At 44.3% G+C, this 25213-nt stretch overlaps 1 protein-coding gene across 1 annotated transcript in view; it reads left to right on the top strand.

Moving 5' to 3' along the window:
• The window catches only part of LOC126273203 (lachesin-like), a 138412-nt gene that overhangs the window by 12415 nt on the left and 100784 nt on the right, over positions 1 to 25213 (top strand). Inside the window, exon 3 of the mRNA XM_049976747.1 lies at positions 11830 to 11993. Coding sequence (XP_049832704.1) covers positions 11830 to 11993 — 164 coding nt within the window. The remainder of the gene's footprint in view (positions 1 to 11829; positions 11994 to 25213) is intronic.

The raw sequence follows: 25213 nt of genomic DNA, 5'->3' as shown, positions 1-25213 counted from the left end.
TAACATATTCTAATCCTGCATTTTCTAGTTATTTCGAGTTTGCTCAGGGCAAAGAGTGCATAACAAAACTAACTGAAATAATACAAAAATTCATTAACACAATTAACCAGATTTGATTCCGTAAGGAACTCTCGTGCACAGTGACCGCAGACTGTAAAAAGGACAGGCACACAGCAATCAGTCGCAATTCTATTAGACTTTTTTACTCTTTCATATCTAAAGTTCGGCTTTACATAACCATCTTCAGTGCTAAAATACAACTACAGCATGATAATTAATTCACCTTACACAGGGCAGTAACTAAAATACTGTCTTATCCAACACCAGCTGTTCGTTCTGGTCAACATACCATTTGAGTTATAGTCCAACAAACTCGCGGCAACAAATGTCAGCATGCGATCGTACTGGTGTACAGGCACAAGAGAACTGAGGTCATAGTTTACAGCAAGTGTAGCAGGCTTAGTTTACGCCACGTAGTTACAAATTTACTAGCAGAGTTTCACTTCAGTACAGTAGTTTAGAGCCCTTTTCTCAATATCTAAAATCATTAAACATATTTGCATATCACTCTGAAATATTCAAGAAACACCAACTTTCAACGTGCTTGCTCATACCTTAGTGTTGAAGCGATCCATCAAAATCTATGCAAAGTGTCATTAGCAGGTTCACACAACTGTCTTACACAAAATTGTTACATTACTTCAGAAATAAAAATGAAAGAATTAAAAAGATTTTGTTGAAGATCGTCTGGCCCTCTGGTTCTTAGTGCACACCTCTCGGAGGTCGGGTGTCAACTTGTTGCGCAAGACTAAGAAAGGCAGGTCGGCGTACGTTCTGCATGTCATGAAGACACGCTGCCGTCTGGGGCCACCTGGCATCCACCTGCTCAGTGAGCTGGCGCCGGTCTTGGCAGCTCTTCGACATGTCCTGCTACGAGGCTAGGGACGTCACGACCCAGGACCGATCTATTACGGGAATTTCAGTCTGCCCTTAAAAAGACAACACCTGGCTTCGCAGTACGTGGAATCATGACTTATTATTGTTAGTGGATCATTCAGTGTTCCATTTTGTTGGTATTAAGCAGTGCTATATACATTTTATCAACAAAAAAGTAAATCACTATTGTAATTTCAGTCTTAAAGGCTGGGTGTAATGGCAGCTTGTTTGAACGTCTTCTTATAAACAGCGTAACGCAGTTGGATATACGTCATAGTTTATGTATGTAATTTTGCCTTTGTACTATTCATTAAATGTACCTGGTTAAATCAGCCTTGTTATGTTGTCTTAACTGATCTTCATAAGAATTGTAAAGTCTTTCGTATTTCGTTTATATTAAATATTTAGCGTATCGCTTAACGACTATGAAATGAGTGACAACGCTATGTTTTAGCCTTTGGTGGATTTCAAAGTGATATGTAACTTCTTCAACAAAATCTACTTAATTTTTTATTTTTTATTTCTGAAGTGATGTAACTGTTTTGGTTGAGGCAATTGTATTAACCTCTTAACGATACTTCGCATAGGTTTTGCTTGATCACTAATATATGAGTAAACACGTTGTAAGTTGGCATATGTTGACTATTTAAAGTAAAATGCAAGTAAGTTTGCTGATTTCAGATATTAAAAAAGGGGTTTTAAACTACTGTATTCAAATGAAACTCCGTTAGTTAATTTATAACATACAGAGCGTTACTTGCATTACATGACGTAAACTGAGGTTGCTGTACTAAACTACCATCTCGGCCTCCTTGTGCCCACACGCCAGTCACATGATATACTGGCACCTACTGCCGCGAATTTGTTGGATTGTAACAAATGGTAAGCTGACTAGAATGGGTAGTTTCTGTCGGATAACATGGTGTTTTACTTCTCGTTCTACGTAAAGTAAATTGATTTTGATTCTGTAATTTACTTTTGCTTTAGCACTGAAAATGGCTATTTATAGCTGAAATCTAGATGTGACGAGGTAATAAAATTTAATGGCATTGCGACTGAGTGCCGTGTGCCTGTCGTTGCAATTAATAACACAGTCGCCAGCCCAATGCGTGCTGTCCTTGCATTATGTGATCGATAAAGCGGACGACTATGAATACGTAACCGTTTGGGTGTTCGTGAGGCAACAGTAGGTTGTCACGTGTTTGTGGAAACACGATACTTTACGAAATAGCAATGAGTAAATAAAGTTTTATTTCCTTGATACTCATATATGTTAATTTGAGAAGGTTTACTGGAGGTGACTTATTTGTTACGACAATAATTTAGGTAACCTCAGATTAATGTTTACTTACGTGCGCTAGATTCCTGGATGTGGTAAGCTACCGACTTGGGGTATGTAATTACTAAGAAAATTTATGGAATGAAAGAAGTAACTGTTGGTTTTCAACAGACTGACAGAATGGATACCTGGTGTTGGATAACACGGTGTTTTACTTATCATTTTGTGTAAAGCAAATTAATTCTGATTCTGTAATTTCCTTGTATTTTAGCACTGAACATAACCATTCATAGCCGAATGTATATATGAAAGACTAGTAAAATCTAATGGGATTACGAACCAAGACAGAACATGACAACATTATTACGATGTACACATATATGAAATACGTGAACTTGATTTATACTTTTCTTTGATTAGCAGTTGCCAGAATTACTTAAAATTTGAGTTACTTGAATTTACGTTGTCTTCACACAGTTATCAAGAATGAATTTTACGTTGTCTTCACTCAGCCACCAATAATGAACTTAGGACTAAATATTATTGAACAAAACTGGTAATGTTTTGAGGCCTCATAATTAATTACTATCAAATATCTTTTATTAAACAAAAAACTGACAGTGATATTCTTTTAATAATTTTCTTTTAACTATCAAACCAACGACACCCAGGTATTCAATAACTGGGAAGGATTGGGACCCCGGCCGGCCGGAGTGGCCGTGCGGTTCTAGGCGCTACAGTCTGAAGACGAGCGACCGCCACGGTCGCAGATTCGAATCCTGCCTCGGGCATGGATGTGTGTGATGTCCTCAGGTTAGTTAGGTTTAATTAGTTCTAAGTTGTAGGCGACTGATGACCTCACAAGTTAAGTCGCATAGTGCTCAGAGCCATTTGCGTCATTTGATTGGGACCCTAAGTAGGTGACAATGAGTCTGGTGAATGACAAGACCAGGTTACTACTTACAATACTTATTATTAGTATAAAATTGACTGCGAATGTCACTTGGTGACGCCTCACAAAGTTTCTAACGTGAACGAAAATAAAACAGCTTGACAGTTCGTTGCTGACGTGAAGCCGCTGTCTTCGTTGTGGCTCTCACTGCTCCATGTAATTCGCAATGGCCAGTTATGAGGCAGGATCGCGATGTTACTGGAGCCACTCCCTCACACCTGCCACCGCGGTCACGCTTGGGACAGCTGTGCCTCACACAGGCGCGGTCACTCTGACCTCTCAGTCTACGGCGTGCTCTGCTCTGACGTCACACTGACGCCCAGAGACAGCGCTTCTACACAAATCTTTACATTCAGCCACCGATATTGCTTTTCCTAACTTTCCCTACAGGCATCAACGCAGCATAAATAAATCATAATAAAAATTAAATTTTACAGGTGACAGCATGTATCACAGTTCTAGTTAATAAATAACACCGGAAGTTTTACAAAACAAAAAAGGTACATCATATTTACAATAAACGTAAATGACAAAAATGTCAGGTTTGCGTCTGCATTATAGTGGCACAGTGTGAGCGTGGGTATGTTGGTGGGCACTTCCAAACCTCACATTTTCATGTGGTTCTTGAAAAATTCTCAGAACCTGGCTTGTAGCGAGAAATTTACCAAGTGTGAAATTAAAACACATTCAATTTCCTACAAAATTGCTCCTATTTTCCTCTATGGGTAATAGTTTCCGCTTTGCAGAGGATGGAAAATGCAATTGTTGAAAATTGTGTTTTGGTGGTGTAAAATCTATTATTTCTGTCAAACGGAGAGGTTTAAGGACAAATATGAAACGTGTCTACCACATCTGAGTACAGTCAAATCGTATTAATGGGTAAACTGTGTTCTTGGGCTGTTACGGACTGGACGTATGGGGGGGGGGGGGGGGGGGGAGGGCAGACGCGTGGGGGGAGCCAGGGCCAGGATTGCGGTCATACAGGCTCCCTCCTCGTAGGTCTGCAAACTGAAGGGCGGGCAAGTGAGTCGCAAGACTTTGCTATAGGCTGTTTCCCTATTAATTCCGATACTTACGCAAGACGTATTATAAATCACTGGTGACGCAGTAAACAGATGTGGCCGTGAGGTGTTTTGTTTTCCATAAAGTGCGTTAACACTACATGGAATACAAGTTACTAATAATACTCACGCAACAAATGCATATTACTAGAATCCACACAAATCTCTGCACACTGTTCTACACTGCTAGAGAAGAAACTGATTCTTAGTCATCCTGTACAACAACTTTAATGTTCTTCCAGGAAAGATATCTTCCCTCATCACGAACGCTGCTCCATTTTGGGTTTGGAGACAGACAATACTTGCCCAGGAATTCCTGTCCTCTTCTGCGAGTAGAGAAAGTAACCGTACTGACCTCTTGTTTATGTCTTTTTTTTTCCTTTACTGCAGTTTTTCAGTCAATTGCTGTGTAAGACGGCTCAACAGTTGGAGCTGTCAATTGTCTAGCACAGTGAAGGGCGTGCCCCGGGTGTGACTTGCTTTCAGTTCGTATTTGACGCTGTCTCCATTATCAGAAAATGGAATGCTTTTCACAGCATGAGGGTATCAAGTGCAGCAATCCAGCTTCACCTCTCCCGACATATTAAGAGATTAAGATGCGGAAATTCGCTCCCTTTGCAACAGTACTACGTTACCTAAGGCGTTATGGACCTTGAGATATTTCTACCCAAGTCGATCAATGCATTACAGCAAATTACTGTTCTACACTTGAGAGTAATCAGTCCTGTTCCATTAGATATAATCACGCTCACCCTACAATATGTGCCTTCTCTCAGTGCTGCACATCTACAAGCACCGCAAGTTCCTCAATGCAAGGAATTTATGTAGTCTACCAGCGACACAACTAATTGTTATGAGAAGTGTGGTAACTTTCTGTTCACTCTTTAATTCACCACCAGGTGACTACAACATGGTTACGCCCCAGTCCCCTTACCACCAACAACGTGCAGCCTACTTACAACATCACGCAAATGAAACACTATAATGAAACATGTACAGCGTGACTGAGAATCAGTTACCCCCTTGTATCAGAGCGCAGGGCACTGAGATCTACGTAAATTTTGTCCATATGCATATTTTGCGTTATTGTTATTAGTAAGCCATAACTGTATTCCATGTAGCGTTAACACACTTCGTGGCAAATAAACATCTCCTAGGCATGTCTGTGTAGTACGTCGCCAGTGAATCATAAGGCGAAGTGTAGAAGTGTCCGTATAATTTGGTGAAGTACCCTGTAGTTGTGACGTAGTGGGATAGAGAGAGAGTGGAGAATTGCCTGGTCGATCTTCAGTTCGCAGACCTCTGAGGGAGTGAAGTGCATGACCGCAGTCGGGTGACCTGTCCTCAACCACTCCCCCCACGTTCTCTACCCCATCATACACCTACAATATCATTTGTCCCATAATAGGGTTCTATTGCAAAAAATGGTTCAAATGGCTCTGAGCACTATAGGACTCAACTGCTGTGGTCATTAGTCCCCTAGAACTTAGAACTACTTAAAGCTAAGGACATCACACACATCCATGCCCGAGGCAGGATTCGAACCTGCGACCGTAGCAGTCGCACGGTTCCGGACTGCGCGCCTAGAACCGCGAGACCACCGCGGCCGGCAGGTTCTATTGCACTTACATGTGGTACACACATTTAATATTTGTTCCTCACCGAGTTCATTTAACAAGAACATTAGTTTTATACCATTAAAACACTGTTTTTAATGTCTGCTGTTATTCCGGCCCCGGCAGTATGCTAACTCTTACTCACAGAAGAAAATAACTCCCCTAGAGGAAGCGGTTTTCGCATTATTCTAGAAACACATGAAATCAGTAATCGTTCAGCACCCCGCCTCCCTGCCTCCCACCACCACGCTCACAACCGGAAGGTCGACATTTTTAGAGTGTTGTCAGGCAACAATGGTATCTGAAAATAAGGGTTATAAACACCACTATAAGGACATTAGCGATATCAGGAAAACACACTTCGCCTTAGAAAATGTGCTAACAAATTAATAGAGAAAGAGAGGAAATTGAATTGTAGGAGATATGTTCCTGTTCTGGATTTTTAAGTAATGGAAAAAGCTTTCTAAATGACTGACAGAGAATCTTTGTGAGATTCTCTGAAGGTGACAGAAAACACCCACAATGCCGTCAGTGTTGCACGAACTCTTTTACCAGCATATGAATGGTAGTAAATATGGCCCGAAGATTGCAAAGTCCATCCAGACGAACACATGTGTGTGGTAGGGTTCCGTCGTGTAACTCAACCATTACTTTGAACAGTATTGTAAGAAAGTGACAAATTATAGTTCATTCTAAACCGTGTTGCCACATGAAGTAGTTGCTCTTGGTTGTTAGCACAATGAAGATAAAATTATAAGTCAGTGTTCATTGTGCAGGAGTTGTGTAGTAAGTACAGTCACTATGTGTAGGGAGACTGCGAAAGCGAGAGAATCAGCCAGATAGAAAGTATTTGTGAATGGCAAGATCCATTAGCCCGTCACATTACTAATACCCTGTAGTCCATATCAACCATCAGCGCGAAGCAGGGTTAAGGCAAATAACGCAGTAGGTTCCAAAAGATATGTGCAACACTCTACCGACATTTCAACAGTGTAACCCGCAGTGTGACGCTCATGAATGTTGTGAGACAGCTGCAGTTCCTGTTTCCGGTTACAGGCGTGATAAGTGCACTCTATCGGCTAACGTTCACTCGGGGATTGAGATAAGTCGGGAGGGATTCACATTAAATATATCAGGTGTGTCCAGATTGTATCTAGTCAGAAAGGTAGACAATCCACGGGAATCTAATGTACTTTCCCCATATAAGAAGATGTCCACGGACAGAGAGAGCTGTGACACCAAATCAACAGGACTGAAAATGCTGCTGCTATACAAGCCCAGCGTCGTTTTCAGTCCACATATCTGCTGTCGCAACCATACCATCTGCGCCTGGAAGCCAAGATAAATTGGCTTCCTCTGATTGGAGATCAGGTCTAAGAAATTCATGTTATGTAGACCCTTCCTCTGATTGGAGATCAGGTCTAAGAAATTCATGTTATGTAGACCTGCGTTAAAGTACATCTGTATCACTCTAGCAGACAGTTGTGCGACAGGCTGCAGAACTGCGTGGGTAAATAGATGTGTGGTACGAAGTCAGTTGACGTGTATCAGAAGTATTCATCAGTGAAACGTGGAGAATGTGGAACCCTTCAACTACTGTTGTAATTTTATATGCTTTTACCTAAATAACAGAAAATCCTGTCTCTATATTGCTACGTATAACCCTCTCACTAAATTTATTTTAGTTTCCAAATAAAGTACGCTCTGGTAGGATAGTCCTGTTAATAGGAAAAGCTAATCAATAGGATTATTACAGGATTTGACCTTGTGTTGTGTGTAATGGATAAGTAAATCAGACAACTCAATTCTTTTCCTAAGATATTACCCAGTGGTTAGAAAGAAATGTAGTGTGAATAGTACTATATTGAAGATAGGACAACTCAGTTCCAAGCTCGTTTAGTGGTTTAAAATATGTGTTAACGTTCGCCAGCCTCATCAGGCAATGAAACAGTGAAGTACTCGAAAAGCAGAAGTATGAGTTTTGCCTACTTTCTTGCTACTGTTTAAGTTTCTTCTTCAAATAAATATTACTCCACGTAAAAAGTACTGCTGCAGACACTGGAATTTTTTACTAGTACACCCTTAAACATTACGTTTTTAAAAGAGAAAAAGAGCAGTAATAACTTCAAGGAAACTAAAAAATTTGGCCAGTCGAAACCTTAAGAAAAGAAATTTTCATAACTAACAAACTTAAATACTAAAATACTTAGATATTAAAGCACACACTTTTTATACTGAACATTTCACTTCCAGAAAACCTCTTTCTTGCTGGAATTTACTTTCAAAAGCTATTACTCTTTGAAGTAACTATCAGTTATTTAACAGATTCTAATAACTTGGCTTCACTCTGAAATTTATGCAAACAAACTTTTACTATAATACTTTGCAGTAGTTAAGAAAACTTATAAAACAAGAATAGTTTCACTTTGTTTTTGTGTAATGTAATTAAGGATGGACGTGTTATTACTCTATCTAAAATTCTAATTACGCCTTCCAGCGAAAAAACTAAGAGAACCTTTTACACAAAAAAAGAATTTAAACGGTGCCTCTTTCTGTTAACATGGCACTTCATAAGTTTGTAAAACAGGATACTCGGATTAATCAACCAGGAAGGAACTTATATTGATGTTGGAGTAATATGAATTAACAGGGTGAACCAGTTTGTTTACACTTCAAGAATGGTTATTTACTAGTAAAACACAATGTAAATTAATTGTTCACACTATACAAAAGTAAAATACAAAAAAAACAACGTGTATGGTCGCTGTAAGCTTGAGGGTGACGAAAATTATGACGGTTGTACTAGCCACGGTACAGCCTGCTTGTATCTTGTTGTATGGGATCAATTTTTCATCTTAGCGTCGTTCAGTTTTACATTCAGTAGCCCAACAACTCGCAGGTATGCCGTAAACTGTTTTCAGTCTTCATCCGAGGCATTTTTGTGGAAATTTGCAGGTAAAGCTTCCCCTGCTCCACAAGGGTGTTGCCTCAACCACTGCTGCCTACAGACTGTGTGACTAACTTCCCGCGCTTGCTCTAGGCAGGAAGCCAATTCGCCCTTGCAAAATTTTCCACTCCCTAGAGCCACTTTCGTTTCAAACAAGAGCACACTGGCTTTTACATAACCCCTATTTCATACATTGTTCCTAAGCGTGACCATTTCTTACAATAATCAAATTTACATCAACATGAACAGTTCAGACACATAATTATTTTTAAATACAAAATGTCACCAGAAAATTATTTTACGTAACAAACAATTTACGTAGTATTTTACATACATTACTCACATACGATGCAAATAACTTCAGCCTCCAGTATATAACAATTTACATATACAGAAAATATAGTACCAACAAGCCAAAATGTTAATGCAAAAAATTATTTAAAAAATATAGATGAACCATAAGGAAACAGCGTTGTAAGTGGATGTCCTACGCTTGATTGAGACCGTCAGACTCCGCCATTACAGCACCTCCTCTGGGTTTCTGGCGGTTCTGAGCCGTGACACACCCTCGTGCTGATGATCGTGGACCAGTGGTAGCAGCTACAGGTCCCGACATTCTCTCTACATTCGTATTGACATTTTTAACGTGATGCATATCACGAGAAAGGGGGGCGTTCGCTGTTGATACCTGTAAACTTAGAGAAGATCTTCGAAATGTCGAACGTAAAAAGTGCTGAGGCCAGCCACAAGTATCACTGTTCCATGTCAGGCAGCTATTAGAACACGATATTGAAAGCAACCGGTCTAGAACAGATGGAATGAATAAATTGATGCAAATGCTCTGACCACAGTAACTGCAGCAGAGCATTCCGAATACTAGGCGCTGGGTGCCCTGTGGAGGCATGCTGAGCACTGAGGAGAGCTTCTCCACTCCTGAATCTGGTCGCCGTGTGATACGCAGGCCTCAGGATGTCAAGCTTGTCCCTACAGATTTCGATTCAAACTATTTCACTCTTCTTCTAAACTTGGAAATGTTCTGCATTGCAGCATAGTTATCGCTTTCAAAATTACGAAAGGAGATATATGGTTGACACTGAATTGTTTCATGCCCAAACTGCTGTCACCTGTATTGCAGAAAGTTCTAATCCTTTGTTACGGCTAAATATCTTAACTCCAATGGTGAAAATTTCTAATTTCTCATAGCCGCTTCAATTAATGTTTCAACGTAATAATCATACTTCTCAGCCTACTTCCCTATTAAAATTTAGTTTTCAGGTCATCTAAAATATTTCACTATGATTGTCTGGAAGCTCTTGGGTACTGGTACAGTGGTATTCCTTATCAGTTACGTGAGCAAGTGTGGTACGTGCGTGACATCGTGACACTTGTGTGGAAAAGAGATGAATTTATGACCTGTGCAGAACCCACGTTGTCTGCCACGTGGTAGTAATTGCGAAAAGGGAACTGTGGTGGAATGGTAACAATATCTGTCAAGTTTTCCGGTTTTCCCTGAAGATTGCCGGATTTTGGGGTAATCTCCCGGTTTTCCGGATGAACATCGATTTTTTTCGGATTTTCAACTCACGGGATTTTCCCTGCCCACTGCATTCATATAGTATTTTAGTTCTGAGTTTCGATAATAGCTGCTATTTTGACATGCGAGTGTTGAAATTCGACGGAAAGTCGACCGGTAATATTATCGATAATTCCTTCTCGCAAAATATTAATGAGGTTTTGTCATTAACTCTATGTGTTGAAACACCGCCGGCAACAGTCGATCGAAAATTCTATCGATAATCACTTCATTTTAGCGGGAAACATTTTCTTTTTGCTTGGTTTTATGCGGTGTTTGCTGTATGTTTTCGTATTCGTGTAATTGTGTGACGAATTCTTTGCGATTTAGTGTTTTCGTGAGGAGTTTAACTAAGAAACATTATCATCAGTCTTTTAGTGATGCATATTCTCCTGAATTTCTGTTGGATGTGTTCGCGTGATATAAACATTTTTTACGGCGGAAGAACTGAATTAATAAATCATATTAAGTCCGTTAAACACGCCAGCAATACGAAAATGAAGGATAGTAGTAGGAAAAATGATTCATTTTGCTGGTTGATGACTGTGCTACTGTTGAGAGCGAGAACTTGACAGATGATACCAAGTGGGCTCCGTTGATGAGCATTCGTGGAGCTGATGGTGTTCCTAAGTACGATAGGTCATCATGGCTAATGCTTTCTCTTTTCACTCTACCGTACAGGAATGCTGAGTGTGAGCGTGTGTTCAGCTTGGTGAAGAAGAATCACAATTAGTTTAGGTCCTCCGTGTCGAAAGAAACTCTGGGATCCATCTCTTGAAAAGAAGAATCATCGATCCATGTTACATAAATAGTTTCTCTTGAGAATGTCGGAAGAAAGCAAGGAAAGCTGCTCATGTTCATCACTCCTATGCAGCCTGCGAGGAAGAGGGAATATAGCCAGTGTTTTGTGATCTTGAGAAAATTTTGTAAATAAATGTTCAGTTTAGTAGTTTTGACAGTGTCGTTCATATTGTGGCTTGCAAGATCAAGAGCAGAATAGCTCATTTTTGTGTATTGTGTAAACTGTTCCCAGCGTTAAATGACAAAAAATGAATACTCATCAGCGAGTAACTCGTGTGAGTACCTAATTCAGAGTTCGAAATGTAACCTACATTATATGTGTCAACATTATCTGTAATCTCTTTCTGTGTAGTCTTTTTATCGCTATGTTTACATGCACGTGTTAAAGTTTCTGTGATTTGGGATCTTCTGGATTTCTGTTTTTGAAAGTTGTCAGGTATGGGTAACTTTATGGTACTTGCATGAAGTATTTATTTTCTGTTACCTTGCAATGTGTGAGTTGTGAGTAGCAGGGGAGACTCAGTCGTACCATAGAAACATTTTCCGTCCAGAGACAAATATATTTTACTCAAAAGTTAAAAATACGCGAGAGGCTGAATGATTTAAGTCGATCTGCGAGATGCTCCAACATGGCACTGTGGACGCGACCCCCGTGTGCCCGCAGGCGACTTCTTCCCGGAGGCGCAGAGCACGGCTGCTCCCGCCGCACGGCCGCCCCCAGGGCCGCCGGACCCTGAGTTCGACTCCAACCTGGTGACCAACGTGACGGCACAGCTGGGCGGCACCGCCTTCCTGCACTGCCGCGTCCGCAACCTGGGCGAGCACACGGTGAGGCAGCAGCAGCGGCACCCCACACAGTAGTCAAGCCACGAAACGGTGTACACACTGCATGGACAGCTTTCCATTTCCTGATTCGACACGAATAGTAACCAATACCTCATGTCCTACCATCCTGTCTCTTGTTCTTGTCAATGATTTCGACAGGTTCTTTTTAATACAGTGTCCTTTTCCTATGTAGTATGGGGAAGGCGCGCATTATATCTGAGTTTGACCGAGAGTGTGTGCTCTGCCGCCGTCGGATAAGCACTACCAGCAGAAAGTAGTATCCTCCTAGATCAATTATTTCCTACATAGTTTAATTCTTAATTTCTTTGCGTGTTTTTGGTACTTGCATTGTTTATATCATAAATTTCGGGCGTATTATAGTATTTGAGAGTTGCAGCATCGCGTTTTAGTACCTGAGCAGTGTAAATTCGCGTAGTCTCTTTCCGCCGCCGAGCAGTGTGTCAGCAGTGCGCAAATACCAGCATTACTGCGTTTAATAGGCAATCTTGTATTTTAATATCCGTTTAAATTTTATGTCGATTAGTTTGTGCTCTCTGTAGATAAGTTCAGACTTTCTTTGCACAACAGTTTTTAGCATGGATAGGGACTGCAAATGCTGTGTTCGGATGCAGGCTGAGTTGTCATCCCTTCGCTCCCACCTTCACGCAGTGTTGGCTTCGGTCACACAGCTTGAGGCTGTTGCCAAAGGGCATCACTGTGGGCGTCCGGATGGGGGTTTGTCGGGGACGGCCAGCTCGTCGCGCGTATCCCTCGATCGGACTATGGTTGTGGCTGCCCGGGATACTGCCCACATTGAGGCTGATCCCTCACCTGTGGTAGAGTGGGAGGTTATCTCGAGGTGTGGCAGGGGGCGAAAGACATTCCGGAGGGCTGAACGGAAGGCCTATCCAGTTTGTCTGACGAACCGGTTTCAGGCTCTGTCTCAGGCTGATACCGATCTTCGGCCGGGCATGGCTGCTTGTCCTGTTCCAGAGGTTGCCCCTCAGTCTGCAAGATCCGGGCGGTTGCAGAGGGTGGGCTTACTGGTAGTTGGGAGCTCCAACGTCAGGCGCGTAATGGGGCCCCTTAGGGATATGACAGCAAGAGAGGGGAAGATAACCAAGGTGCACTCCGTGTGCATACCGGGGGTTCATTCCAGATGTGGAAAGGGTCCTTCCGGATGCCATGAGGGGTACAGGGTGCACGCATCTGCAGGTGGTCGCTCATGTTGGCACCAATGATGTGTATCGCTATGGATCGGAGGAAATCCTCTCTGGCTTCGGGCGGCTATCTGATTTGGTGAAGACTGCCAGTCTCGCTAGCGGGATGAAAGCAGAGCTCACCGTCTGCAGCATCGTCGACAGGACTGACTGTGGACCTTTGGTACAGATTCGAGTCGAGGGTCTGAATCAGAGGCTGTGACGGTTCTGCGACCGTGTGGGCTGCAGATTCCTTGACTTGCGCCATAGGGTGGTGGGGTTTCGGATTCCGCTGGATAGGTCAGGAGTCCACTACACGCAGCAAGAGGCTACACGGGTAGCAGGGGTTGTGTGGCGTGGACTGGGCAGTTTTTTAGGTTAGATGGCCTCGGGCAAGTACAGAAAGGGCAACAGCCTCAAAGAGTGCGGAGAAAAGTCAGGACATGCGGGGGCCAAGTAGCAATCGGCATTGTAATTGTAAACTGTCGAAACTGCATTGGTACAGTACCGGAACTTCAAGCGCTGATAGAAAGCACCGAAGCTGGAATCGTTATAGGTACAGAAAGCTGGCTGAAGCCAGAGAAAAATTCAGCCGAAATTTTAACAAAGGCACAGACTGTCTTAAGAAAGGATAGATTGCATGCAACCGGTGGTGGCGTGTTTCTCGCTGTTAGTAGTAGTTTATCCTGTAGTAAGTAGAAGTGGATAGTTCCTGTGAATTATTATGGGTGTAGGTTACACTCAACAACCGAGCTAAGTTAATAATTGGCTCCTTTTACCGACCTCCCGACTCAGCAGCTTTAGTGGCAGAACAACTGAGAGAAAATTTGGGATACATTTCACATAAATTTTCTCAGGATGTTATAGTCTTGAGTAGAGATTTCAATTTACCAGATATAGACTGGGACCCTCAGATGTTGAGGACGGGTGGAAGGGACAGAGCATCGAGTGACATTATACTGAGTGCACTATCCGAAAATTATCTCGAGCAATTAAACTGAGAAACGACTCGTGGAGATAACATCTTGGACCTACTGATAACAAAAAGAGCCGAACTTTTCAACTCTATAAGTGCAGAACAGGGAATCAGTGATCATAAGGCCGTTGCAGCATCCCTGAATATGGAACTCAATAGGAATATAAAAAAGGGGAAGGTTTATCTGTTTAGTAAGAGTAATAGAAGGCAGATTTCAGACAACCTAACAAATCAAAACGAAAATTTCTGTTCCGACACTGACAATGTTGAGTGTTTATGTAAAAAGTTCAAGGTAATCGTAAAATGCGTTTTAGACAGGAACGTGCCGAGTAAAACTGCGAGGGACGGAAACAACAACTACTGAGAAGGCAAAGAGAGCTTCACTGCAAGCTTAAACGCAGCCAAAACCTCTCAGACAAACGGAACCTAAACGATGTCAAAGTTAGCCTAAGGAGGGCTATGCGTGAAGCGTTCAGACAATTCGAAATTAAAATTCTATGTACCGACTTGACAGAAAATCCTAGGAAGTTCTGGTCTTACGTGAAAATCAGTAAGTGGATCGAAACAGCATATCCAGACACTCCGGGATAATGATGGCTTTGAAACAGAGAATGACACGCGTAAAGCTGAAATACTAAACACCTTTTTCCAAAGCTGTTTCACAGAGGGAGACCACACTGCAGTTCCTTCTCTAAATTCTCGCACAAACGATAAAATGGCTGACATCGAAATAAGTGTACAAGGAATAGAAAAGCCACTGGAATCACTCAACAGAGGAAAGTCCACTGGACCTGGCGGAATACCAACTCGATTCTACACAGGGTACGCGAAAGAACTTGCCCCCTTCTAACAGCAGTGTACCGCAAGTCTCTAGAGGAACGGAAGCTTCCAAATTATTGGAAAAGAGCACAGGTAGTCCCAGGCTTCAAGAAGGGTCGTCGAGCAGATGCGCAAAACTATAGACCTATATCTCTGACGTCGATCTGTTGTAGAATTTTAGAACATGTTTTTTGCTCGAGTATCTACTCTGTAGGAATCAACCTGGATTCCGGAAACAGCGATCGTGTGAGACCCAATTCGCTTTATTTGTTCAGGAGACCCAGAAAATATTAGATACAGGCTCCTAGGTAGATGCTATGTTCCTTGACTTCCGTAAGGCGTTCGATACAGTTCTGCACTGTCGCCTGATAAACAAAGTAAGAGCCTACGGAATATCAATCCAGCTGTATGGCTGGATTCAAGAGTTTTTAGCAAACAGAACACAGCATGTTGTTATCAATGGAGAGACGTCTACAGACGTTAAAATAAACTCTGGCGTGCCACAGGGGAGTGTTATGGGACCATTGGTTTTCACAATATATGTAAATGACCTAGTAGATAGTGTTTGAAGTTCCATGCGGCTTTTCGCGGATGATGCTGTAGCATACAGAGAGGTTGCAGCATTAGAAAACTGTAGCGAAATGCAGGAAGATCTGCAGCGGATAGGCACTTGGTGTAGGGAGTGGCAACTGACCCTTAGCATAGACAAATGTAATGTATTGCGAAATATATAAAGGAGGATCCTTTATTGTATGATTATGTGATAGCGGAACAAACACTGGTAGCTGTTACTCCTGTTAAATACCTGGGAGTATGCGTGCGGAACGATTTGAAATGGAATGATCATATAAAATTAATTGTTGGTATGGTGGGTACCAGTTTAAGATTCATTGGGAGAGTCCTTAGAAAATGTAGTCCATCAAGAAAGGAGGTGGCTTACAAAACACTCGTTCGACCTATACTTGAGTATTGCTCATCAGTGTGGGATCCGTACCAGATCGGGTTGACGGAGGAGATAGAGAAGATCCAAAGAAGAGCAGCGCGTTTCGTCACAGGGTTATTTGGTAACCGTGATACCGTTACGGAGATACACTCCTGGAAATGGAAAACATAACACATTGACACCGGTGTGTCAGACCCACCATACTTGCTCCGGACACTGCGGGAGGGCTGTACAAGCAATGATCATACGCACGGCACAGCGGACACACCAGGAACCGCGGTGTTGGCCGTCGAATGGCGCTAGCTGCGCTGCATTTGTGCACCACCGCCGTCAGTGTCAGCCAGTTTGCCGTGGCATACGGAGCTCCATCGAAGTCTTTAACACTGGTAGCATGCCGCGACAGCGTGGACGTGAACCGTATGTGCAGTTGACGGACTTTGAGCGAGGGCGTATAGTGGGCATGCGGGAGGTCGGGTGGACGTACCGCCGAATTGCTCAACACGTGGGGCGTGAGGTCTCCACAGTACATCGATGTTGTCGCCAGTGGTCGGCGGAAGGTGCACGTGCCCGTCGACCTGGGACCGGACCGCAGCGACGCACGGATGCACGCCAAGAGCGTAGGATCCTATGCAGTGCCGTAGGGGACCGCACCGCCACTTCCCAGCAAATTAGGGACACTTGCTTCTGGGGTATTGGCGAGGACCATTCGCTACCGTCTCCATGAAGCTGGGCTACGGTCCCGCACACCGTTAGGCCGTCTTCCGCTCACGTCCCAACATCGTGCAGCCCGCCTCCAGTGGTGTCGCGACAGGCGTGAATGGATTGACGAATGGAGACGTGTCGTCTTCAGCAATGAGAGTCCCTTCTGCCTTGGTGCCAATGATGGTCGTATGCGTGTTTGGCGCCGTGCAGGTGAGCGCCACAATCAGGACTGCATACGACCGAGGCACACAGGGCCAACACCCGGCATCATGGTGTGGGGAGCGATCTCCTACACTGGCCGTACACCTCTGGTGATCGTCGAGGAGACACTGAATAGTGCACGGTACATCCAAACCGTCATCGAACCCATCGTTCTACCATTCCTAGACCGGCAAGGGAACTTGCTGTTCCAACAGGACAATGCACGTCCCCATGTATTCCGTGCCACCCAACGTGCTCTTGAAGGTGTAAGTCAACTACCCTGGCCAGCAAGATCTCCGGATCTGTCCGCCGTTGAGCATGTTTAGGACTGGGTGAAGCGTCATCTCACGCGGTCTGCACGTCCAGCACGAACGCTGGTCCAACTGAGGCGCCAGGTGGAAATGGCATGGCAAGCCGTTCCACAGGACTACATCCAGCATCTCTACGATCATCTCCATGCTGCGAAATGTGGATATACACTGTACTAGTGCCGACATTGTGCATGCTCTGTTGCCTGTGTCTATGTGCCTGTGGTTCTGTCAGTGTGATCATGTGATGTATCTGACCCCAGGAATGCGTCAATAAAGTTTCCCCTTCCTGGGACAATGAATTCACGGTGTTCTTATTTCAATTTCGAGGAGTGTATTTAGCAAACTCAAGTGGCAAACTCTGCAAGAGAGGCTCTGGGCATCGCGGTGTAGCTTGCTCGCCAGGTTTCGAGAGGGTGCGTTTCTGGATGAGGTATCGAGTATATTGCTTCCCCCTACTTATACCTCCCGAGGAGATCACGAACGTAAAGTTAGAGAGATTCGAGCGCGCACGGAGGCTTTCAGACAGTCGTTCTTCCCGTGAACCATATGCGACTGGAACAGAAAAGGGAGGTAATGACAGTGGCACGTAAAGTGCCCTCCGTTACACACCTTTGGGTACCTTGCGGAGTAAAAATTTAGATGTTGATGTAGATGTAGGGCAGATTCTGATAGCCGGAGAAACGAACATCAGACTTTAATGGTGGGCAGAGTACAACTGTGTGTGGAAATACAGTGCACCGAACACTCCTAACGATGGGCCTCTGGAGTCGACGACCCACGCATTTGCCAATCTTGACACTAAGACATCAACAACTCCGACTGCAATGGGCATGCGACTATTGGCACTAGATACTGGCGCATTCACAGAGCATTACGTGGTACACTACAGGACATTAAAATTGCTACACCACGAAGATGACGTGCTACAGACGCGAAATTTGACCGCCAGGAAGAAGATGCTGTGACTTGCAAACGATTAGCTTTTCAGAGCATTCACACAATGTTGGCGCCGGTGGCGACATGTACAACGTGCTGACATGAGGAATTTTTCCAACCGATTTCTCATACACACCGAGCGAGGTAGCGCAGTGGTTAGCACACTGGACTCGTATTCGGGAGGACAACGGTTCAATCCAGTCTCCAGCCATCCTGATTTAGGTTTTCCGTGATTTCCCTAAGTCGTTTCAGGCAAATGCCGGGATGGTTCCTTTGAAAGGGCACGGCCGATTTCCTTCCCAATCCTTCCCTAACCCGAGCTTGCGCTCCGTCTCTGATGACGGGACATTCAACACTAACCACCACCACCATCTCATAGATAGAAGTTGACCGGCGTTGCCTGTTGAAACGTTGTTGTGATCCCTCGTGTAAGGAGGAGAAATGCGTACCATCACGTTTCCGATTTGGATAAATGCTAGATTGTAGTCTATCGCGATTGCCGTTTATGATATCGTGACATTGCTGCTCGCGTTGGTCGAAATCCAAAGCTGTTACCTGTATATAGAATCTGTGGGTCCAGGAGGGTAATACGGAACGCCGTGCTGGATCCCAACGGCCTCGTATCACTAGCACTCGAGATGACACCCATCTTATTCGCATGGCTGTAACGGGACGTGCAGCCACATCTCGATCCCTGAGTCAACACATGGCGACGTTTGCAAGACAGAAACCATCTGCACGAACATTTGGACGACGTTTGTAGCAACATGGACTATCAGCTCGGAGACCATGGCTGCGGCAACCCTTAACGCTGCATCACAGACAGGAGCGCCTGCGATGGTGTACTCAACGACGAACCTGAGTGCACGAATGGCAAAACGTCATTTTTCGGATGAATCCAGGTTCTGTTTACATCATCATGATGGTCACATCCACGTTTGGCGACATGGCGCTGAACGCACATTGGAAGCGTGTATTCGTCATCGCGTATCACCCGGCGTGATGGTATTGGGCGCCATTTGTTGCACGTCTCGGTTACCCCTTGTTCGCATTGACGGCACTCTGAACAGTGGACGTTACATTTCAGTTGTGTTACGACCCGTGCCTCTACCCTTCATTCGATCCCTGCGAAACCTTACATGTCAGCAGGATAATGCACGACGGCATGTTGCAGGTCCTGTACGGGCGTTTCTGGATACAGAAAACGTTCGCCTGCTGCCCTGGCCACCACATTCTCCAGATCTCTCAACAATTGAAAATGTCAGGTCAATGGTGGCCGGGCAACTGGCTCGTCACAATACGCCAGTCATTACTCGTGATAAACTGTGGTATCATGTTGAAGTCGCGTTGGTAGCTGTACCTGTACACGCCATCCAAGCTCTGTTTGACTCAATGCCCAGGCGTATCAAGGCCGTTATTGCGGCTAGAGGTGATTGTTCTGGGTACTGATTTCTCAGGATCTATATACCCAAATTGCGTTAAAATGTAATCACATATATTTGTCCAATGAATATTTGTCCAATGAATGCATTTCTTCTTGGTGAAGCAATTTTAATGGTCAGTAGTGTGTATTGATCATGATACCTACTTTATCAGGCCAATGGGAGGGCATGAATCCTTTGTCTTCTAGGAAAACAGCTCCATGAGACCTGTACTGCGGAATGGAGCAAGTCGGTGGCGGCTCCACTTTTATCGGAGGATCATAAACGTTGGCATTCATGGGGCCAGTGGAGGTCATACAAGACAGGATGAAGACCAAGGAGTGTCGTACACTGTTTCTTTCCTGATGGTATTCTTCAGCAAGACCATGTCCCATGTCACAAGGCTAGGATTGTGATGGTGTGGCTCGAGGAATATAGTGGCGAATTTCAATTGTGGTGCTGGAACCCCAGCTCACCATATCCGAACCCTATCGAACACATCTGGAATGTGATTGAACGTGGCTTCCAAACTCATCACCTCTCCCAGCAATTTAGTGGAATTAGGTGTCTTGTGTGTGCAGAGGTGATACCAACTCCGTCCAGTGACCAAGCGGGTCCTCACTGCTTCCATGCCACGCCGTTCGCCGGTATTATCCGTGCCAAATGTGGACAAACCAGCTGTTAGGTATATGGTCGTAACGTTCTGACTGATCAGTGTAGTAACTCAACTGTCCTGGCTGTTGTAGTCAAATGGATTGCAGCTCTCAATTTGTAATGAATTAGTTTAAAATCTTAGCAGAGGTATCGGAAACAATCTCAGTTGCTTCTTTTACTGTAAGATTCAGTAACTGAACTGACCTTGTTCTAGGCAGAGTGGACTTTGAACAAAATAACGTATTTAAAGTTTCAAGCCTTGTAGGTACACAATGCATGTCTGTATTGCAAATAAGTGACTTTTGTGGAGACACGTTTATATTAGGTCACAAACCTCATAAACGAATAACTGAAACATGCGCATACGATGACAGTAACAACGAACACTGATAAGGCCGGCCGCGGTGGTCTCGCGGTTCTAGGCGCGCAGTCCGGAACCGTGGGACTGCTACGGTCGCAGGTTCGAATCCTGCCTCGGGCATGGATGTGTGTGATGTACTTAGGTTAGTTAGGTTTAAGTAGTTGTAAGCTCTAGGGGGACTGGTGACAAGATGTTAAGTCCCATAGTGTTCAGAGCCATTTGCACATGATCTGTACGTACACACGTAATGTCACGTACGTCCACAAACCTAATAGTAAATTGTCAGATCACTTATACTTAGAATCAGCAACGTCATATGGTTACAAAGACGGACAAACAAGCTATTAAGCAGGTGGTATAACGTTTTGGCTCATCAGTATTGTCACTGATTTGTGCGCGGCTCACAGAAACTTGAAGCACTGGTGTGTCTTTTGACTGACTTCACACTGTCCCATCTGTATTCGTCTTCTGTCTTACATGTAAGGGTCTGTATTGCACGTGGTCCCAGCTTGCTGAACTCATCTTAACAGAGGTGAAAATTACAAAAAGAAAACACAAAAGGAACTTCACTTTTTTCCTAAGGGAGGATGTAACAAGGGGATGATTGGGTAATAAATTGATGTTCTTAGAATACTCAGGGCACAGAGGAGATTCATATGGTCTCTGGTATTGAAAAGTGACAACATATTACTACGATACCGGAAAAATCAGTCGTGGGGCCGAAAGTATTTTCCACACATTTATTTTTTAAGCAACCAGTTAACATGCGGGGCGCCGATGGTACTCTCGATGTTGAGCAAAAGATATGATATCAACTGCACAGGAATCCCAGTTCAGAACTGACAATACTATAAAAATTCAGGGAAAATTAAAAAAAAGAGGAATTTACCAACGGTAATTTGTTCTCACTAACACAGCTAAACAAACAAGTGGGGTAGTATACATATAGAAAAAAACTTTTAGTAACGTGATCTCTACCCTCCCTCACAAAGCAATCTCATGGAACGTCCCCTCGATTAATCAAAAAAACGTCTTTACAAAAGAAAGGCTGAAAGCGAGAATCTACAGTTGAAAGAGGCTAGCTAGATTCTATATTCGTGCATTTGTTCAAATATCGAATGGTCGCCTCATGTAAAAAGTCGTTCAAAGAATATACAAGCCCTTAATCCGCAATGTCATGCTGAACTCAGAGGAGAAAACCACAGACATCAAGATCTGCGTCATACTTCCCCACACACTGGAACGGAACTCCCAACGTTTTTGAGCTCCACACTTCCTCTGAGGAAGCAGAAGCCGCTTGAAGATGCTGTTGTCGCCTGCACCGCACGTCGACCCAAAGGCCGCAGTACACAGGGTCGACTATGGAGCGCATCTCTGGGGATGACACCGGACGCTAAACGCATACGTCGAGGGACGTGTAGCGTTGATAACGTGACTGGTTTCACACTTCCTCGCCGAATGTGCGGAGAGTCTTGTTGCTTCTTATTCCGTGGTTACAGTCCATAAAAACACACCTAGGATGCGCAACACAATATAAATCGGAGAAAGACTACCAGACATAACATGCACAACGTAATATCACTCGGCACAACACAACCATTTGTCCTGCATTCGCAACTTTGCCTAAACATTCTCATCAGTAACAAAAGATTTCGGCTAATGTGGCAATTCTGATTGTGCATGAAATTTGGGGCACTGGGTTGACATTACTTCTGTCAGTGAAGAGTCAATAAAATTGAACCTTAGAGAGGCACCTTCAACTTTCAACCTTACCTCATCACATCCCAAATTCACCTGGTGTCGTATCAAAATGTCAACACCTATTATCGCTTCTGTGAACACCATCGGCTCAATAAAGGAACTTGTACTAAACGTAGTACGTCCCTACCATGAAATTCAGCTATAGTTTGCCTTTTCAGTTCCACACTTTTTCAGGTAATTGCCCTATTTTCATGCGTTGCAAGGGTGAAACTGGAAAGAACCCATTCCTTCACTCAACACAGACACCCGAGCTCCACTTGCGAGACGCGTGATAAAACAACACTATCAACATTAATAGAGAGAAAAAGCAGTGCAATAGTTTGGACAGCATCGTGATTCCCTTCCAACAAAATTTTGATCATGGTTTCAACATGTAATAAATTTACTTATTCCACTTCTTCACCTACCTCCTAACAACTGTGGATTCATCCGCTGGCGGTGACAGCCTAGAAGATTGGCTGTCTGCTCTCGTGTTTTTCAGAGCATCAGGTGATGGCCTCTCAACATTTTGCGACAGTGAGTCTCTTTCCTGCCAGCGCTCGTTTCGCCGTAAGTGGTTGCTCAGCTCCCCGCCATTCTGAAGGCGCTCCACCAAGGGAGGTGGCGCAGTGCTCAGCACAGTGGACTCTGGAGGGCGACGGTTCAAATCCCTCTTCGGCCATGCCGATTTAGGTTTTCCGTGATTTCCCTAAACTGCTTTAGGCGAATGCTGGGACGGTTCCTCTGAACAGCTCAACGGTCGATTTCCTTCCTCATCCTTTCATAATCCAAGTTTGTGCTTCGTCTGTAATGACCGCAGTGTCTTCTAGAAGTTAAATTCTACTTTTCCTTCCTTCCTGAAACCACTTGAGCAGATAAGGCGTATTCATGGCCAAAAATTTGTCATCTTCCGATTCACTTCACCACATATACCCTGTACAGGAAATGGTAAACTGTGCTTCTCCAGCAGGTATCGTTCTGGTGGATACAGGGGTGTGAGGGAATTTGGGGAAACGAACCAGTGGAGCAGGCCACCAAGGAGACCTGCAGTGAACCTGAAGTGACACTGTGTGCCATTCCACAGGAGCCTCTCATTTCTCTGTCCTTGGGAGTCGTTGGAGTGGAGAGACTGGCAGTGACGAATCTGCAGTTGCTGAAGCTAATTTTCCGGCCACGGCATTTCTCACGCCGGACATTCGGGCGGGGTGAAGTGGTCTGCCCCGGCTTCGAACTGGCCACTGACAGCTCTCACATGGCTTCTTGCTATAGTAGTGGTACGATACCCCACTCAGTGACGCCTGTGCTGTATAAATCTCCGTGCACCGCATTTTGAGAGAGTGCATCTTATATTATGATGAACGGGGGGTAGCGAATCTCGGTGTGGATGTGCCCTCTATTCTGGCTGATGATGAGATGAGTGTGGTAAAGATTTTTAAATTTTTTGAAGCGTCTCGACTGCAGTCTAAGCATGTAGGGCCGAGATTTTAGTTTGTTGCTCAGTGGCTGGCTCCCATAGATCAGCAAGCTATAGCTATCATCTATTGTATTATTTTAATTCTTTTCCGAGCTTTTACCTCTTAGTTCAAGCTGTCAATTTGGCAACCTGCCTGATCATCTAATTTGTGTGTGTGTGTGTGTGTGTGTGTGTGTGTGTGTGTGTGCGTGTGCGTGTGCGTGTGTGTGTGTGTGTGTGTGTGTGTGTGTGTGTGTGTGTGTCGCGCGCGCGCGCGCACGCGCGTCCGCCTTTGTATGTGTGCATGTTCCTACGCATTCATTTAGACTGGCAACGGATCCGATCTTCTTCAGTGTGGATGTACCGTTACGTACGACCTCTTGGGGGAATCTCAGGATAGCGAGAATGGAGGTAGTGGACAGAATTGCGGATAGGCTGCGGAAGATGAAAGTATCGGCTGGCCGAAAGTCGTCCCGAAATAGTCCCCGCAGTTGCCGTTAACTCTATGTTGCGGGTAGCAGCTGCATACTGAGAGATGCCCGGTTCGAATTCCGTTTTCATTCGTCGCCGCTGATCTCGGATCAAGTCTCGATGCAGCTGACATCACTGATTCCTTTCTCTCCTCTTCGAACGAACAGACACTACGCATTCATTAAAATTTTTGAAGGCTTCAGCATCAAGTTTGTAACCAGCAGTTAGGCATTATGGATGATATGCAAACTGTTTATTTAGCCCCATGTCTTCACCGACACTGAGTTAGTCAGAATACATTTATTGGAAATTTGAACCACGACTGCCCTATGTTTGACTTGATCTCGCACTAGCTCAACCAGTAGACAGGCAACAACACGTTCCAGAAGTTCTCATAGCAGTAACAATTTCGAGCAAGAGGCCGCATAGATGTTCCATAGTCGCCTTCCAGATACACACAGAGAAATTATTTTACGTCCAGCTGACCGTGACTGGAGTAAGAAGAAATCAAATAGTTGGTATTAAACTAAGCAACAGGACGACATTCTTGGCAACCTTTGATACTGAAGACCTCCTCTGGACGCTTTAACACTTCTCTGAGGACAGCGTGGGCCTTAACGCTATTGATCATGATAGCTACAACACGATGAGGAAACTACACTGCCTGAAATTTAGATCACCGCCCAGGCAGGTAACCGCAACGTGAACGGCCACAAGAAGATACCGCTGGTGCACTTCAATTCATAAACCAAATACAGTGAAACTCCACCGGAGGGTAGCAAGAATTTTCCAACTTGAAAACCACGTTGGTGCTCGCGGGAATATACCTACAGCCGACAACGAACTCCAAACGGCACAAGGTGAACAGTCTTAACTTGCTGGTAGGTTAAATAAAAACTGAATTTTCGTGTACAGGGTCGGTGAGCCACGGACCTCGCGGCAATGGGAACAGCGCCACACACTCCGACACAGAGTAGGGACCGCCAGCGGCCCCTGGCCAAACTACGCCTCACTGCTCCACGTCAACTGACCGACT

This window comes from Schistocerca gregaria, chromosome 5, assembly GCF_023897955.1.
Source record: "Schistocerca gregaria isolate iqSchGreg1 chromosome 5, iqSchGreg1.2, whole genome shotgun sequence".
NCBI lineage: Eukaryota > Metazoa > Arthropoda > Insecta > Orthoptera > Acrididae > Schistocerca > Schistocerca gregaria.
This window is presented reverse-complemented; position numbering and strand designations above follow the sequence as displayed.